The 15,093-nt window shown below is 48.4% G+C and overlaps 1 protein-coding gene across 2 annotated transcripts in view; it reads right to left on the bottom strand.

Annotated features, from left to right (window-relative positions):
* Nucleotides 1-857: 857 nt before the first annotated feature.
* The window catches only part of LYPD6 (LY6/PLAUR domain containing 6), a 31,845-nt gene continuing 17,609 nt past the window's right edge, over nt 858-15,093 (bottom strand). Inside the window, exons 1-5 of one of the 2 annotated variants that reach the window (XM_017823716.1) lie at nt 9,411-9,429; nt 8,955-9,100; nt 7,329-7,427; nt 4,272-4,402; nt 858-3,392 (exon numbers count right to left, since the gene is read on the bottom strand). In XM_017823716.1, the coding sequence (XP_017679205.1) occupies nt 3,168-3,392; nt 4,272-4,402; nt 7,329-7,427; nt 8,955-9,057 (558 nt within the window). In that variant the 5' untranslated portion in view covers nt 9,058-9,100; nt 9,411-9,429 and the 3' untranslated portion in view covers nt 858-3,167. Of the gene's footprint in view, nt 3,393-4,271; nt 4,403-7,328; nt 7,428-8,954; nt 9,101-9,410; nt 9,430-15,093 lie in introns of those variants that run through there. The other variant, XM_017823717.1, reaches the window with a different exon arrangement.

Raw genomic sequence — 15,093 nt, 5'->3', positions numbered from 1 at the left:
TGGCTCCTAAAACAGGTTTTGCAAAGCATTAGTCTTGGCTTAACATGTCTGGGAGCTGGACACCTTCAGTGGGGTGTATTATCCACATCCATCATGTGCCTGAGCTGAGGGAATTTAACCCTCCACCTTCACAAATAACAAATCAACCCCTGAAATGCCACTTTGTCCTCCACTGGTTCCAGAGGGAGTTGAAGTAATGGTTTGGTTTAATCTCTCTACGACACCAATAACTAAGTTGGATCAGTGGCATCCCAGAATTTGTGGGTAGAGAACCCAAAAATGTCTCTGGTCACAGAGATCCCACCTGGGAGTGCCCCCCAGCCAGCACCGAGCCCACCTCGCCTCACTGCAGGCACCACACCCTGCAGGAGGTGGGAGTGGTCCCAAAATCCAACATTTCATCAAGAAATCCAGCCATTCCTGCAGCTCAGCCCGTGTGGTTCCACAGATTTAGCCCAGAGGAACCACAGGGAAGGGTTTTAAATAACAAACAAACTGCAAAATATGTGTCTTGTGTGAAGGCAGACTGGGAGAGCTGGGGGGGTTCACCTGGAGAAGAGAAGGCTCCAGGGAGACCTGAGAGCTCCTTCCAGGGCCTAAAGGGGCTCCAGAAGAGCTGGAGAGGGACTGGGGATGGAATGGGATGGAGGGACAGGACACAGGGATTGGCTTCCCACTGCCAGAGAGCAGGGAAAAATGGGATATTGGGAAGGAATTCCTGGCTGGGAGAGTGGGGAGGCCCTGGCCCAGGTTGGGCAGAGAAGCTGTGGCTGCCCCTGGATCCCTGGAGGTGTCCAAGGCCAGGTTGGAGCAACCTGGGCTAGTGGGAGGTGTCCCTGCCCATGGCAGGGGTGGGACTGGATGGGATTTAAGGTCCCTTCTAACCCAAACCAGTCTGGGATAAATTGAGGGACAACACACAGAAAAGGCAGAAACCCAAGTGTGAGCCCCTGTCCAAAGCAGCAGCTCAGCTCAGGAGGTGCCATCCCCTAAATGCACATATTTAAAACTACAAGGCCCCCAAAATTAAAATGCAATCCCCTTAAAATCCCCAGCTGAGCTACCATAACCCCTGTGTGAGCCCTGAGGACAGTGAGGACTTAGGATACAGCCCAAGCCTCGAGCCCACCTCGGTTGAATCTTAAACTCTTCCGTTTTGCAGGCTAAAATAATAATAAATATCTAAATTAATGTCAGAGAAGTCACAACCCCCTCTGCCTCGTTCTCCCCCAGCCCCTCAGTACCTTAATTCCTTAGATTCCCTAAATACAGAGGAGGGGACAGGCTTCAAGGAGGCTGCAGGGTTGATTTTTTTGGGAATCTCCAGAGGCAGCTTAAACTTGCATAGAACAACAGATTGCAACAACCCTCTTGATATTGGGGATCTGTGAGCAAGTCACAGAAGGACTGAAAGGACACCAAAATGTCGGGCTGTGTGTGAGGTCAACCAGCACCCCCCTCAAAAAGGGTTTTATATTAAAAAAAATTGAAAATAAACAGTGTTGGAAGGTAAGATTTCCAGTGGTGTATATGTAAGTTTTTATGTATATATATATATATATATATATAGATACATTTTTTAATAACAACACACTGAGGTTTTCAGCCTTTCTTTCCCCAGAGAAATCACCTGAAGGTCTGTGGGAAGCAAGTGCTGCTCCTGATCCTCCTCCTCTGCTTCCAAGAAACCTCCCAGGAGCACAAGTCCCAAGGCCACAAAACCCAGGACAACCCTTTGCATGCCCAGATCTTCAGATTCCTCATTTTTTCAAGGTATCCCACACATAGATTCTACTTTTTGGGACTCTCCAGGATCCCTTGACACAGCCTTTGGATTCCAACTTTGCCTTCCTTCATCTGCATTTCACTGTTACTCCCCCAGAAAAAGCACTTCAGGGCAAAAACATGCTGGAACTTGAGCTCAAGTTACCTTGGAGCCTGAGCAGCAAAAGATTAGCTCATAAAAGGACAATTTATGACTGTAATGGTGTAAAAAAATTAATTATAAAACAGTTTGATTTAACTTTAGTTAAGCAAGTCCATGACACCCTGCTTTTATTACTGACTTTGCAAACAAAGTTGATTCTTTATATATTTATATATATATATTTCTGATAATTTATATATTACAGGCTCACTGACTTGCAAAACACCCATTTTTTTTTCCTGGCAATATCAGCATTAAGAATCTTTTAAACACTTCAGACCTTACTCAACGTAGAAAAATAAATATTGCATCCGAGATTTCCAAGCAAAACAAGCAACACAGGGCACCAAAACACAGCTGGGGTAGCCCAGACTTCATTAAATTAAATAACAGAGCTATTCAGGATCAGTTTTCTCTCTCTCATACTCTAGGGCTGGGTGCCAAAACAGGAAAATATTGTCCTAAAACAGCGTGGAGATGGTGGCTGGTGACCACCAGCACCTCAGTGTGGGGATCCACCAGCTCTCCATCCTCCTTACACCTGAGGGTTGGGGATGAAACACCTCTAATCACACCAGAACAAGGATTTTTTGAGTTTTGCTGGTTCAGTTTATAAACTCCAGGGATTTTCTGTGCGGGGGGCCCTGGGGGTGGGTCTTTGTGCCGTTGGACACCTCGGGAGAAGCACCTTTGGGCACCACCGGCTGCTCCAAGCTCCTGCTGGTCCCTTGAGCTCATCCCTTCCAGGCTACTGCTTCCTTGCTGCGAATTCCTGCCCTCTCCAAGAGGATCAGGAGGTGTGGGGGACACTGGCTGTGTGTTATTTACTGTGGGTTCTGAAGCAGGTTAAGGAGACACCGGAATTAGTGCAGGGGGAGGTGACAAAGGGCCGTGTCCAGTGAGTAAGTGATGACGTGAGCAGGGGTGTAGTACTTGGAAAGAACATTTCTTCACAGAGATAAGACAGACAGCAACAAATGTTAGGCTGGACTTGGTGTCCTAGAGGTCTTTCTCAACCTAAGTGATGCTGTGAAGAGCTCATTGGATTCTGGGAATATTTTCCATGAGTTTCTTCAAAAAAAACCAGTAGGAACGTGGAGGTTTTGATCCCATCCCGATCCCAGGCTTGGGAGTTCATGATGACCGAGAAACCAGGAGGAAAACCAGCCTTTCAGAGCCAGCTCCAAAGCTCCAGCTCTGCAGGGAGAGGTTGGATGTCCATGAGATGTTCCCGCCCGGCTCAGCTGCCCGGCCGGGCCACGTGTGGCATTGTCACCCAGAGCTGTGCCATTGTCACCCAGTGCTGGGCCAGCAGCCCCAGCCAGAGGCACACTGTGGTCAGCAGGACAGGAGGGCACAGTCTCTGGGCCTTGTTGAGGGGGGACAGGGTGGTGAACACGGCGTCTGTGGAGTTCTTGGGCAGGGGCAGGTTGCAGATGCTGCCCTCGCAGCAGGACGTGCACACCTGGAGGGAACAGGTCACAACTTGGTTTTTTGGTGAATAAAACCACCAGAAATATAATATGATATTTGTAAAGGAGCACAGTGGCCAGTTTGACGATTTTCCCCATTTTTTCCCTCCCCCTCCCTTCTTTTTTTAATTCATCTACTCGCAGACCAATTTTTTCTCCTTTTTTTTCGCCCCTCCTTTTTTATCTTTCCCAAGAGAAACTTCGTTTCTGACAATGCTGATTTACAGAATCACAGAATCAACTGGGTTGGAAAAGACCTCTGAGATCATCGAGTCCAACCCATGACCCAACCCCACCTTGTCACCCAGCCCATGGCACTGATGCCACATCCAGTCTGTCCTTAAACACCTCCAGGGATAGGGACTCCACCCCCTCCCTGGGCAGCCCATTCCAAGGTATGAGCACTCTCTCTGCAAAGAATTTCTTCCTGATGTCCAACCTAAACCTCTCCTGGCACAGCTGGAGACTGTGCCCTCTTATCCTATTCCTGGTTCCCTGGGAGCAGAGCCCGACCTCCCCAGCTCCCCCCTCCTGTCAGGGGGTTGCAGAGCCAGAAGGTCCCCCCCAAGCCTCCTTTTCTCCAGGCTGAGCCCCCCCAGCTCCCTCAGCCCCTCCTGCTGCTCCAGCCCCTTCCCTGGACCTGCTCCAGCCCCTCAATATCCTTCCTAAACTGAGGGGCCCAGAACTGGACACAGCACTCGAGTGCCCCTCACCGGTGCCCATTCCAGGGGCAGAATCCCTTCCCTGGTCCTGCTGCCACGCTATTCCTGATCCAGGCCAGGATGCCCTTGGCCATGGAACCAGTCAGGCTTCTGTCAGACCCCAATTCCCAGTTATTACATGGAATAAAAAAGCAGGTTTTTCTGCCATACCTTGTACTCTTCATGCTTTATATACGTGCATCCTGTGGACAGACAGTCCTCCAGTGGCACACAGCGTTTGGTGACAGACACACTCTCCCCAGTGACTTTCATCATATGTTGGCTAAAGCAGTACCTTGTACCTAAAAAAAAAAAAACAAACCGAAAAAATGTGTTTATCTGTCAAATTCCAGATTTCTGATAGGCTGCAAAGAGGAAGAAATAGGAAAGAAGCCTTTAAAAATGAAAATATTCCCAATACCTCTTTAAGTCTGAAGCTTATTTTCATTTAGGTGAAAAGATTTAATATATAAATATATACAATGTACAACATAAAATAGATACTTTTAGATAATATCTTTTTTATATATATATATATATATGATTTTTTTTCCTGGTTTCATGCAGCATCATTAGTTCTGTGGAATTAGGGTGGAGACACTTTTCCCTATATCCTAAAAACCTGGGCAAGTTGTCCTTGTGCTCCTGCACAGCCTGGAGAAGATCTTTCACCTTCTCTGTCCTTCACTTTTATCATATATAAAATAATGTCAGAATACCTATAGAACACTCAAGGTGGATTTATGTATTTCTCAGTTTTTCCAGGTTTTGGAAAAAGCACCATGGCATGGGCTGGTATTCCTGCTATTCCCACTGCACCTTCTGCTCGTCCCCAACGGGGACCATCCTCTTTCCTCCTCCTTTTTTAAGCCATTTCTCCAGTGACATCTGTAAACCACACCCAAAATTCCCAGCAGAATGACTGACAAATGCTGTGGTCATTCCCAAGCATTAGGAATTCCTGCTTTAGTCATTAAAGAGAAGCTGAAGTTGCTGCTCCCCTTCTTCCAAGCACTCCAAGCTGAAAACACTGGATTTTCAACACAAAAAACACACCATTATATATTTATCCTCTAAATTATACATTTCTTTAATTAATCCATCTTTTTGTGAATAAAACTGTTGTTTCCAAAGGGGGGAAAAGGAGGAGTGTGGTGCATTTAAAGCCCCCATTCCTGCCCAGCCCTGGTTCCCAGTGGGCAAACCCTGCATTCCTCTCGTGTTTTAGGCATTCAGCAACATCCCAGCGAGCTTGTGGACTGAACATGTCATTCTTTAGGCAATAAAACCCCCCAGATATCTGTCATATCTCTGACCTGCTCTTGACTCAAGTGTGATATCACAGAACAGACTTAACTTATCACCGGGGGATGGAGTCTCTCCGTGTGCTGTTTGCCTTCATTCCCAGGGCTTTTGATGTGTTTTCCAGCCTCTCCTGCCCTAAAACTCAGAGTTTTACCCCAAGGAGAGCACCCTCTGTGCCCCAGCTGTGAGCTCCTCCCAGGACTTTCCCTGGAAGTGCCATTCCCAGCAATTCTGAGCTTTCTCATCCCTGCTCTGGCAGCGGAGTTTCCCCCTGACCAGTCCCAGATGGAACAAATAAAGCTTCCAACACCCTCTCTCAACAACTCTTTTAAGGCTGTTTCATTCTTTCTTCCTTCCTTTCCTCTAGAAAATATTGTGCAATCATCTTGGAGATACAGATTTTCCTGGCACAGAACACCAGGCACAGGAGAGGCTGTCACCTCCTGCAAGGCTCCACACAAATCCACAGTAAGCCATAAAATCCGCTCATTCCAATGAAAATTAACTTTTCCTCTCTTCTCCAGGCATTCCAAGTGTAAGGATTGAGCCAGAGAACACTGGGAGAGCCCAGAGCAAAGTAAAGGAGGGGAACATCAAGCCCTCCTGCCCAGAGGGATGGAGGAGGAACTCCAGGCTGAGCTTGTGAAAACCATGGATCCAAAACTTTTACCAAAAATAACAAGAGAAATTTAGAGCAATTAAAATCAAACATTGCAGTGTGAAAGTTGATGCTTCTAAGTAATGGGGATGCTCTGGACACACCAAAGCACAGTTTTCCTCTCCCTTAAACCACCATTTGTCACTGATTTCACTTTCCAGATCAGAACTGGGTTTGCTCAAGTCATTCCTGCTGGTTCTTTCTAAAGGCAGACCCTGCAAGTCACTCCTTTCTCCTTGCACACAGCCACCTAAATACCCCCTTCTCCTGTCAAAACAGGGAGTGTCTGGGAATATTTGTCTCATCCCATGCCAGGCAGCCTGAGCTCTTTTATTGTTGTTGTTGCTGTGCTGATTTCAGCTGAAAGGAAACCAATTCTGGGACAGATAACGTGCTGCAAACATATCTGTGTCCCCACACCGGGCAGGTCAGGGCCTCCCTCCTTCCAAAGTAAATATTTTCTGAGGGCACTGGTCCCAAAACAGACCCAACCCAACTAAAGGGGCATCATAGGTTGGATAATCTTAATGTCTTGTGTCTCAAAAGTGTGGGAAGGGAAGGGGAGGTCTGGGGATCTCACCAGTGCCTGTGTATGATATTTGAGTGCCTGTATTCCAAAGGTTTTCCTGAGCTGTTCCAAAAGTCAGACTCCAAGGGGAGTTATGAGATCAAACCACTGAAAATACCAAAATTCCAGCCTCAGCTGCCCTGAGCGTGGGCTCGTGCCCAAGGAGAGGGAAGTGAACAAAGGCAGAACCAGGCCTGTACTCCCCAGTAAGTGAAACACAACCTTTAAAAATACACCCCTGTGAGGGTGGGGAGGCCCTGGCTCATGTTGCCCAGAGAAGCTGTGGCTGCCCCTGGATCCCTGGAAGTGTCCAAGGCCAGGTTGGACTGAACTCTGAGCAACCTGGTCCTGTGGAAAGTGTCCCTGATTGGAACAAGATGGGCTTTAAGTCCCTTTGAACCCAAACCATTCCACGATTCCAGGACTCTATAAAATAAACATCCCCCTGATTTAATCCCCAGCTGAACCAGAGGAGTGCAGGGAAGAGATGAAAGTCCTAAACTTCATCCAGCACAGAGACAGAAAAGCTTAAAGGATTACTCCTATCGCTTACACCTCTTCCTTTACTGGGGAGACTTCACAGGCAAAAGGAGCAGAACCACCAGATCTGGGAATACCGGGGGCTCAGCGTGGCCCGTGGCAGGAACAGGGAGCAGCAGTGGGAAGGTGGGTTTAATTAAACACTAATTAACGTTACCTCTGGGACAGTAGACGTCCGGAGCCCAGCGGTTGCACTCGTAATTATCCGCGGCCCTTTCGCAGGTGAAACACTTAAATCCCCGAGGATACGGCGTGGCTGGAAGGAATGGATAACACGGAGTTAAAATGAGCCTGGTAATCTGCTTCCATGGTGCTTTTCACGGGCACACAGCAACGTTTGTTCTCTTCAGATCTGTTTTTCTACAAATACACACCTGTGAGCTTCGGCAGGTTGGGCCTGATTTGGAAAACCCTGTCACTTATATGTATATGCAGAGGCACTTTTAGGTACATAGGGACTCGTTTCAGATGTGGTTTTACCCAGCAGACTGACTTCAAAGGGAGTTAAAGTGAGCAAGGAACACTTATTCCCCTGGAATCAGAGCTCACATCCAACACTGCTGCTTTATGGGTGCTGATAACAAAATATCAGATGGATTAAAATACTCTGGAAAATTTCCCACCGAGGAAAAGAGCTGCTCCTGTTGAAGGCTGATGTTCCCAAAGGGAAGAAAAATCACTGTGCTGAACCTCCAGCTTTCACCAGCAGCCTCTGTCCTAATTTCTCTTGCCAAACAAAGAGCATAATTCCTTAAGTGCTCTCCTGGCAGCACTTCTGGAGCACCTCCAATGCTTCTCCAAGGTGCTGCCACCTTCTCAGAAGCCAAACGGTGAACAGGTCATGTTTATCTTCATGGGGTGAAGTAAACTGAACCTTCACAGCCCCACGGATCACATCTTAACCCTCCCTCCTCTTCATCTCTTTCCCTTGTCCCTCAGCTCTGGGCCAGAGTCACCTGGGAGCATCTCTGGTGGGGCTGGTGCTGCCCTCAAGGAACAGCTTGGGGTGGGAAAACACATCAGCACAGACTAAATTTATCACCGTCACTCTGGACTGCTGGTTGTGGTTATGGTGTAAAACTGGAGTTTCATCCTGCTTGTGCAGAATATAAATTTTCCAGCCAAATGCAGGAAGTGGTGAGTTTTCTCTGGGAAGAGATGGCTGGAACATCTCCAGAAGCACCCTCTTCTCATGCAATTCACTAAGTTTGTGTCTGATAAAGTGAACAGACTAGTGAGAGTCCAGGGAAGAGCTAAAGATGTCCAACTCTGGTACAGCATTGCTCCAGGAGTCGCTGAGATCAAGCCAGGAGCTGCTGGTGCCACAGCTGCTAATGGTGGTGTTTGGCCCTTGCTCTCAGCTGTCCGTGTGCTCAGGGTCCATGTGGCCATGGTCTCCTGGCCAGGGAGATTATTGAGGGACAGAAAATAGCAAACTAAAGGCTCCTGACATGCCCAGCAGCTGCCTGTGACCCCAACCTGTCCTATAAACCCCGGTCTGGTTTTACGTAGAATCATAGAATGGTTTGGGTCAGAAGGGAAATAAGGGATCATTTTGTTCCAGCCCCTGCCACGGGCAGGGACACCTTCCACTCGCCCAGGTTGCTGGGTTAATTCAGAAGGAAAAACTCTGAGGTGGGTCCAGAGAACTTGGTTGTTCTTGCACACCAACTCGGCTCCATGAGTGTGGGGACGTGCGTTTACCCTTCGCTCTGCTCTCAGCTCCACCCTGACGTGTGTTTGCCCTTGTCCCTGCCCTCACTCCCCCCTGGAGGTGACTTACTGGAGGGGTGGAGGTAGACGATGTCCTTGCGGGTGAAGTCGCGGCCGTGGGCGCTGAGCAGGCCGAGCAGCAGCAGCCAGGCCGGCGCGGGCGGCGGGGCCATGGCCCGGCGAGGACGTGCTCATGCGGCGGCCGAAACACCTCCCCTGGGCAAGAGCAGAGAGCAGGGGTGAGCACAGCAGAGTCACCAGGAGCAGGGCCACCACCTCAGCCCCAGCAACGTGACCTCGACAAAGGCACAGCCACACGGTCACGGAATCCCAGAATGTGCTGAGCTGGGAGGGACCCACAAGGACCATCCAGTCCAACCCTCAGCCCTGCACAGGACAGACCCAAGAGTCACCCCCTGTGCCCCAGGGGATCATCCGAACCCTCCCTGAGCTCTGGCAGCCTTGGGGCTGTGCCCACTGCCCTGGGGAGCCTGGTCAGTGCCCAACCAGCCTCTGGGGGAAGAACCTTGTCCTGAGATCCAACCTGACCCTGTCCTGGCACAGCTCCAGCCATTCCCTGGGTGCTGTCCCTGCTCACAGAGAGCAGAGCTCAGTCCCTGCCCCTCCTCTGCCCCTGCCCAGGAAGGTGGAACTGCACTGAGGTCTCCCCTCAGTCTCCTCTTCTCCAGCTGAACACACCAAATGCCCTCATAGTCCTCACACGGCTTCAAATCAAGGCTCTTCCCCATCCTCATTGCCCTCTTTTGGATGCTCCCCTGAGCCTTCCACTGCCCTCCCATGGGTCAAGCAGTGGTGTTCATAAATCATAATAAATTCATTTAAATTAATTAAATTTAAATTAAATTAAAATAAAGAAATGAATTAAATTAAAATAAAGAAATAAAATTAATTAAGTTACATGAACAAGTTATAAATTTGTAAAAAATAATTTGGCATAGACATCCCTGGCACTGCCTGGGAAAAGGACGTGGACAAACCCTCTCCTGGCTGGAGAGCTGCAAACAGGAGCCAAGGACAAAGGTGGTCGACTTTGTCACTGTTTAGAACTTAAACAGTCAGAGACTAGTTAGCAAAAGCCTCAGTAGGATGTTGATAAAGTCATGAGAGACTGTGCTGTGACAGGATTTAACAGCTGTTAGACAGTAATGGAAAACTGCAGGATTAGACCAGGAAGAAAGGAAACAGTAGTTGGAGATCCATTGGGATATCTGGGAGAGCAGTGGTGGGTCTCCCCCAGCCACTCTCCAACCCAACTCCACCCCACAACTCCAGCCCCAGCCCAGGCTCACACCCTCCATCAGTGTACAAACCAGGAGCTCCACATCACTTCCCACATATCTCAGGGAAGCTGAGGAGCTCCAGCTGCTGCAGGTGGGCTCTGCCTTCACCTGGCTGCTGTTCATAACATAAAGTGACCACTGTTTTCTCCTCATCCGTGCTCCAAAGGATCCTATTCCCTCTGTGATGCCGTTGACCCACAACGCAACATATTTTTTCCCATGTTCCTGACTGATGTGAAACCACCCCCAAAACAGCTTTCAGGAGCATCCCAATCCCTGCATCCAAGCTGTGGGGAGCCATCCAGGAGCAGACAATGCTAATACATCATTAAATACGTGGCTCATATTATTACAAGTCCCTACAAATTATGACAGTGCCTCAAGAACCGAACGGGACAGGAAAATCCCAGGAGGACGTGGCTGCCGAGCCAGGCAGGAGCCACTGGTTTCCCCTGGAATCCATCCACAACACACAGGGTTGGGATTTTTCTTCTCCCACCCAGATTGACCAAGAGATCTGCAAAACCCAGATATTTCCCAAGCACCTTTGAATATGTGCTAACTGTTATTTAACAAATATTTTGTGTTGGTTGTTTTTCAGGAAAGATGTGCCAGGGGTGGGGACCTTCCACCTCTGCCTCCAAATGTTTGTCTCACAGCAGAGACCACACAGGTCCAGCAGCACAAAGGCCATCGAGGGGGTTGTCATTGTCCTTGCTCTGGTGTGCAAACAGCTCTTTTATTAAAACACAGTGAAATCCATAAAAATAGTGAGGGGAACAGATAACACACAACACGGTGCATTAAATGTTGTTGTTTTAACCTTCTGAGAAGGAAATGCCAGTTTTCCCTGGGTTTACTCCACAGATGCCTATCAGGCAGGGGAAAATGAAAGCCTGATTGGAAGCAGACAGGAAGTAAAACAGACCTCTCCCAGCCCTGTGGAAGATGAAAGGAATGGGTCCAGCAGCTCCACGTGGGGTTTGGAGGGAAAGCTCACAGCAAATCCATTTGGAACCCACCTGGGTGAGGGAGGTATGTGCATGGATTTGGGACTGAATAGTCCTGAGTTTTTGAGTTCCTCATGGATCCAAATGGATCTGGAGCTGAGCTGGCCAAATGCTGACATCGCCCCGATGCCCCTGAGCTGAGGACAACAGGAGCCATCAGCTGTACAAGCAGCAGTGCTGGGTAGACATGTTCCACTCCAGGAGATTTCACTTCCAGAACATGGATCTGTGCATAACACAAGTCACATGGATACTCAGCATGGAAACAAGATGTTTTTGGGCTCCTGAGCCCAGTCCCTCCGTCATCACACACAAATCAGCCTCTCTGCTCGTAGCTCAACCAGAGCCACTCAACCCAACACATGGAATTTGCTCAGTATTCATACCCTTAAGATAACAAAGGTTTGGAGGGGAGAGGGATTTTGGGATTCTTTTTTTATCCCAAACAACTCAAGGCAGATTTTACAAGCCCTACTACTCCTTTCCAGACATCAGCAGTTTGCAGTGAAACCGTGGGTTCGTGTGGTTGCAGCCGCAACCCTGAGCTACAGCCCCAAAAAACTGGGATTCACATCCCAAAGAGAGGAGCTCATCACAGCTCAGTGCTAATCAGCAATCAGTGATTAACATATGGTACCAACATAAAGGACAAACAGAGCCACAGAATCATTAAGGTTGGAAAAGACCTCCAACATCATCGAGTCCAACCGTAATATCTTAACCAATATTTTAAGTTCGAACGTAACAAGGTTAAAACAACGGCGTGAATTCCTCCCAAGTGCAACAAGACAAGAATTTGTTGAGTTTGCTCATCCCAACCACAAAAAGCTTTTGTCTTTGCAGTGCTGATCAAAGCCTTCCAGTGGAGGACACCGGTTCTCCCTCTCTCGCACACGCTCCCTTTTGTGGCACCGATTGCTGATTCAGCCCGTCTCCAAACCCTGTTAGCACTTGCCTACTCATCAGATTCAGAGGACAAGTGGCTGTTAGTCCTGCCTGAAAGGGTGGCAGAAATCCTCCAGCTGCTCTCTAAAAATGCTCACATCGTGCCTCTCGTAATTGCAAAGAGCTTAATTGCCGACACCGCTTCTAATGAGAAAGAACCGTGAATGAGTACGGAGAATTCACTTCCCATCTCTATTTTGTATGTCTGGAACATTTAATTGCAGGCAGAGAGTTCAAGTTAAAAACTCTGTGGGTTACAAAATGATCCAGGGCAAGGCCAGCAGGGCCAATATTTTGAATTATGGCACTTGGTGAAGTAGAAAGTCTTTAGTGACAAAACACCTGCCACAGAGGGCACGTCCCCCCTGCTCATTCCACAAACACAGGTAGTATAAAAATAGGTATTTCTGCATTAACTGCTGTCAGAAACCCAAATATTCAACATTTCATAAATATTTTGAGCATAAACACATGGGTTCACACAGTTCTCTCTTTCATGAGGGGCAAAACACAGGTATAAACATGTGACATCCACCCGAGAAAATGTTCATTGATGCTTAAGGCGATAACGACATTTCACAGAGAGTGGAACAGCAGGAATGTTTTTAATAAAAGCAACTATAAAATATAAAAAAAATATTCAATAATTACTGTTCAGCACACTCATCCTCCTTGGTTTTTTTACACCTATGCATAAAACTAAAAATCTAATTGCTTTTAGAGGACTAGATAATATAATATATATAGATAAATGTATATAGAGATACATATATGGATGTACTATCTTAAAACCTGCAGACATTTGACCCCAAAAAAATAGATTTAGTTCCCAAAATGATCCTAAATGATATTTTTCCTGCAATGCTGGATTCTCCTCAGGAAGCCTCTAGGAGGGTTTTGGGGGCACCTGGGTTTGTTTTAGGGGTGACCAGGGAGGTTTTGGGGCACCTGGGAGGGTTTGGGGGGTCACCAGGGAGGTTTTGTGGGTATCTGGGTGTGTTTTGGGGTATCTGAGAGAGCTTTGGAGGTGCCCAGGGAGAGTTTTGGGGGTGCCCAAAGCCCTAAGAAGCCTCACCAAAAGCACAAAGACTTTTTCTTCTGCTCCTTCTGGTTCATGACTTTCACCGAAAGTGCCAAACTTCACAGAAAAAACTAGTTTTTCATGGAGTTATTGGTGCTGGATCAGCTACCCCAGGGCTAAACCTCTGCTGGCAGAACCTCTCCAGGGTACGGGCACAGATTTTTTCCTTCTGGATTAACCCGGTTCCTTTCCAGGCTCCTTTCCCAGCCTAATGGAACCTGCTCTGAATCCGCCACCGGGCTGCAGTTTGGGGCCACATCACATGATATTTAGATCATACAGTCTGTTTGTGAAAGGTCCTGGGCGCTGACACAGAAATCCTGGTTCAAACTCCATCTTTCCAGCTTTCCCCAGCACCTTTCAGTCGGAAAGGCATCCCCATCCCGGGATTACTCCTTCCTGCCCTTTGCCCCGACACAGCGCTCTGGAAATGAACCATTGGAGGCCCCGAGCAGAGCCCAGTTGCCCATTTGTCAGGTCTCATTAGGGAGGGGACATCTCGTCCTCGTTGTCACCAGCGCTGGGACAATGGAAGGTCCCTGTCCTGCGAGGGAGGACAGGGAGCCCCGGAGCAGAGGCGCTGCCGGATGGATGTCAGACTTCCAGTCTGGGGGAGAAGTGTTGATGGAGGAGACAGTTATTTTTAAGGATGTGTTTGTCCCTCCTGTCCCTCTCACAAGCTCAGCAGATACCTCCTAACTGACCACGACTGAAGCCCGTGAGCTGGGCCACTGCCAGCTGCAAGTTTGCAGGAAATACACCATTTCAGGGGGAAAAAATAGGAAGAAAAAGAGGAGCCAGACACCAAATCTTCCCATACAGACACTTGGACAAAGCCAGGCATGAAAGAATTCCCAGTTCACGGGCATTTCTGTGGTTCTCTTCATGAACCTACAGCACAGGCTGCAGTGGGCAGTGTCCCTGCACCTCCCTCCCATGGGAGATGGAGCATTTCCCTGCTCTCCCTGGCATCTAATGCCATAGAAGGTGGAGGATTCTGCTGAAATCTCACCTCAACCTTCCTTCTGCATCTCCTTCTTGCTGTCTAGGCCACCCTCCAAGTACCTACGAGGTTCCTATCTCATTTCATCTTGACATTTTCGCTTATGGAAGAGCCTCCACCTCAGAACGCCCCAAAGCAACGCTGCCCTCAGCTAAACAAACCAGCAGGAGCAAGTAAAAGTTCCCTCCCAGCGGGACTCACCAGCCCTAAAGCAGCAGGCACAGCATGTCCAAGCAGCAACATCTGTGAGAAACTGCAGAGACCTCGGCGCGAGTAATTTGCTCTCGCGAACTCCGCTGTGCGGGGTCAGCTGGGCCGTCCCTGCCCTGGGTTAGGATGGTTGTTCACCAGGAAGAAATGAAGTTATGGGAGCTACAAGCAGCATGACAAGGCTGGAAGATCTGCTCCCGGATGCAGGGTCTACCCAACAGGAATTCCTCCTCGTGCACAACCCCAGCGGGACATTCCCAAATAACGTAAGAATTCACTCAGCTGATTTTTCTCCCAGTTCACACCAAGCTGCAGGTTGGGGTTTCCATGACTGAATCTACAATATTTGGATTCATTTGCATCTGTCCACAGCTTCAGAATCCAAGCCCAGCTCTCTGCCTGTGTCACCTCATCACTGTCCAGAGACAAATCGGAATGGCAATGGAACCTTTCCCATCTGCCAACTGTGGATCCCAGACAACAATCCCAGAGACTATTTGCAGCTTCTCCAGCTCTAATTGTAGTTTTCTCTATTTTCCTCTATCCCACTTAACTTTTTCCTACTTCTTTTTTTGTCTGTTCTGTTAATTTCTCCTTTTTTGGTTCCCACCGCACACATCAGAAACGTTCTGAACAAAAACCGGAATTCTTACTATTGT

The sequence above is a fragment of the Lepidothrix coronata genome, unplaced genomic scaffold (assembly GCF_001604755.1).
Source record: "Lepidothrix coronata isolate B3197 unplaced genomic scaffold, Lepidothrix_coronata-1.0 Scaffold105, whole genome shotgun sequence".
Lineage (NCBI taxonomy): Eukaryota > Metazoa > Chordata > Aves > Passeriformes > Pipridae > Lepidothrix > Lepidothrix coronata.
Note: the sequence above shows the minus strand (reverse complement) of the source record. Positions and strands in the feature narration are given on the sequence as shown.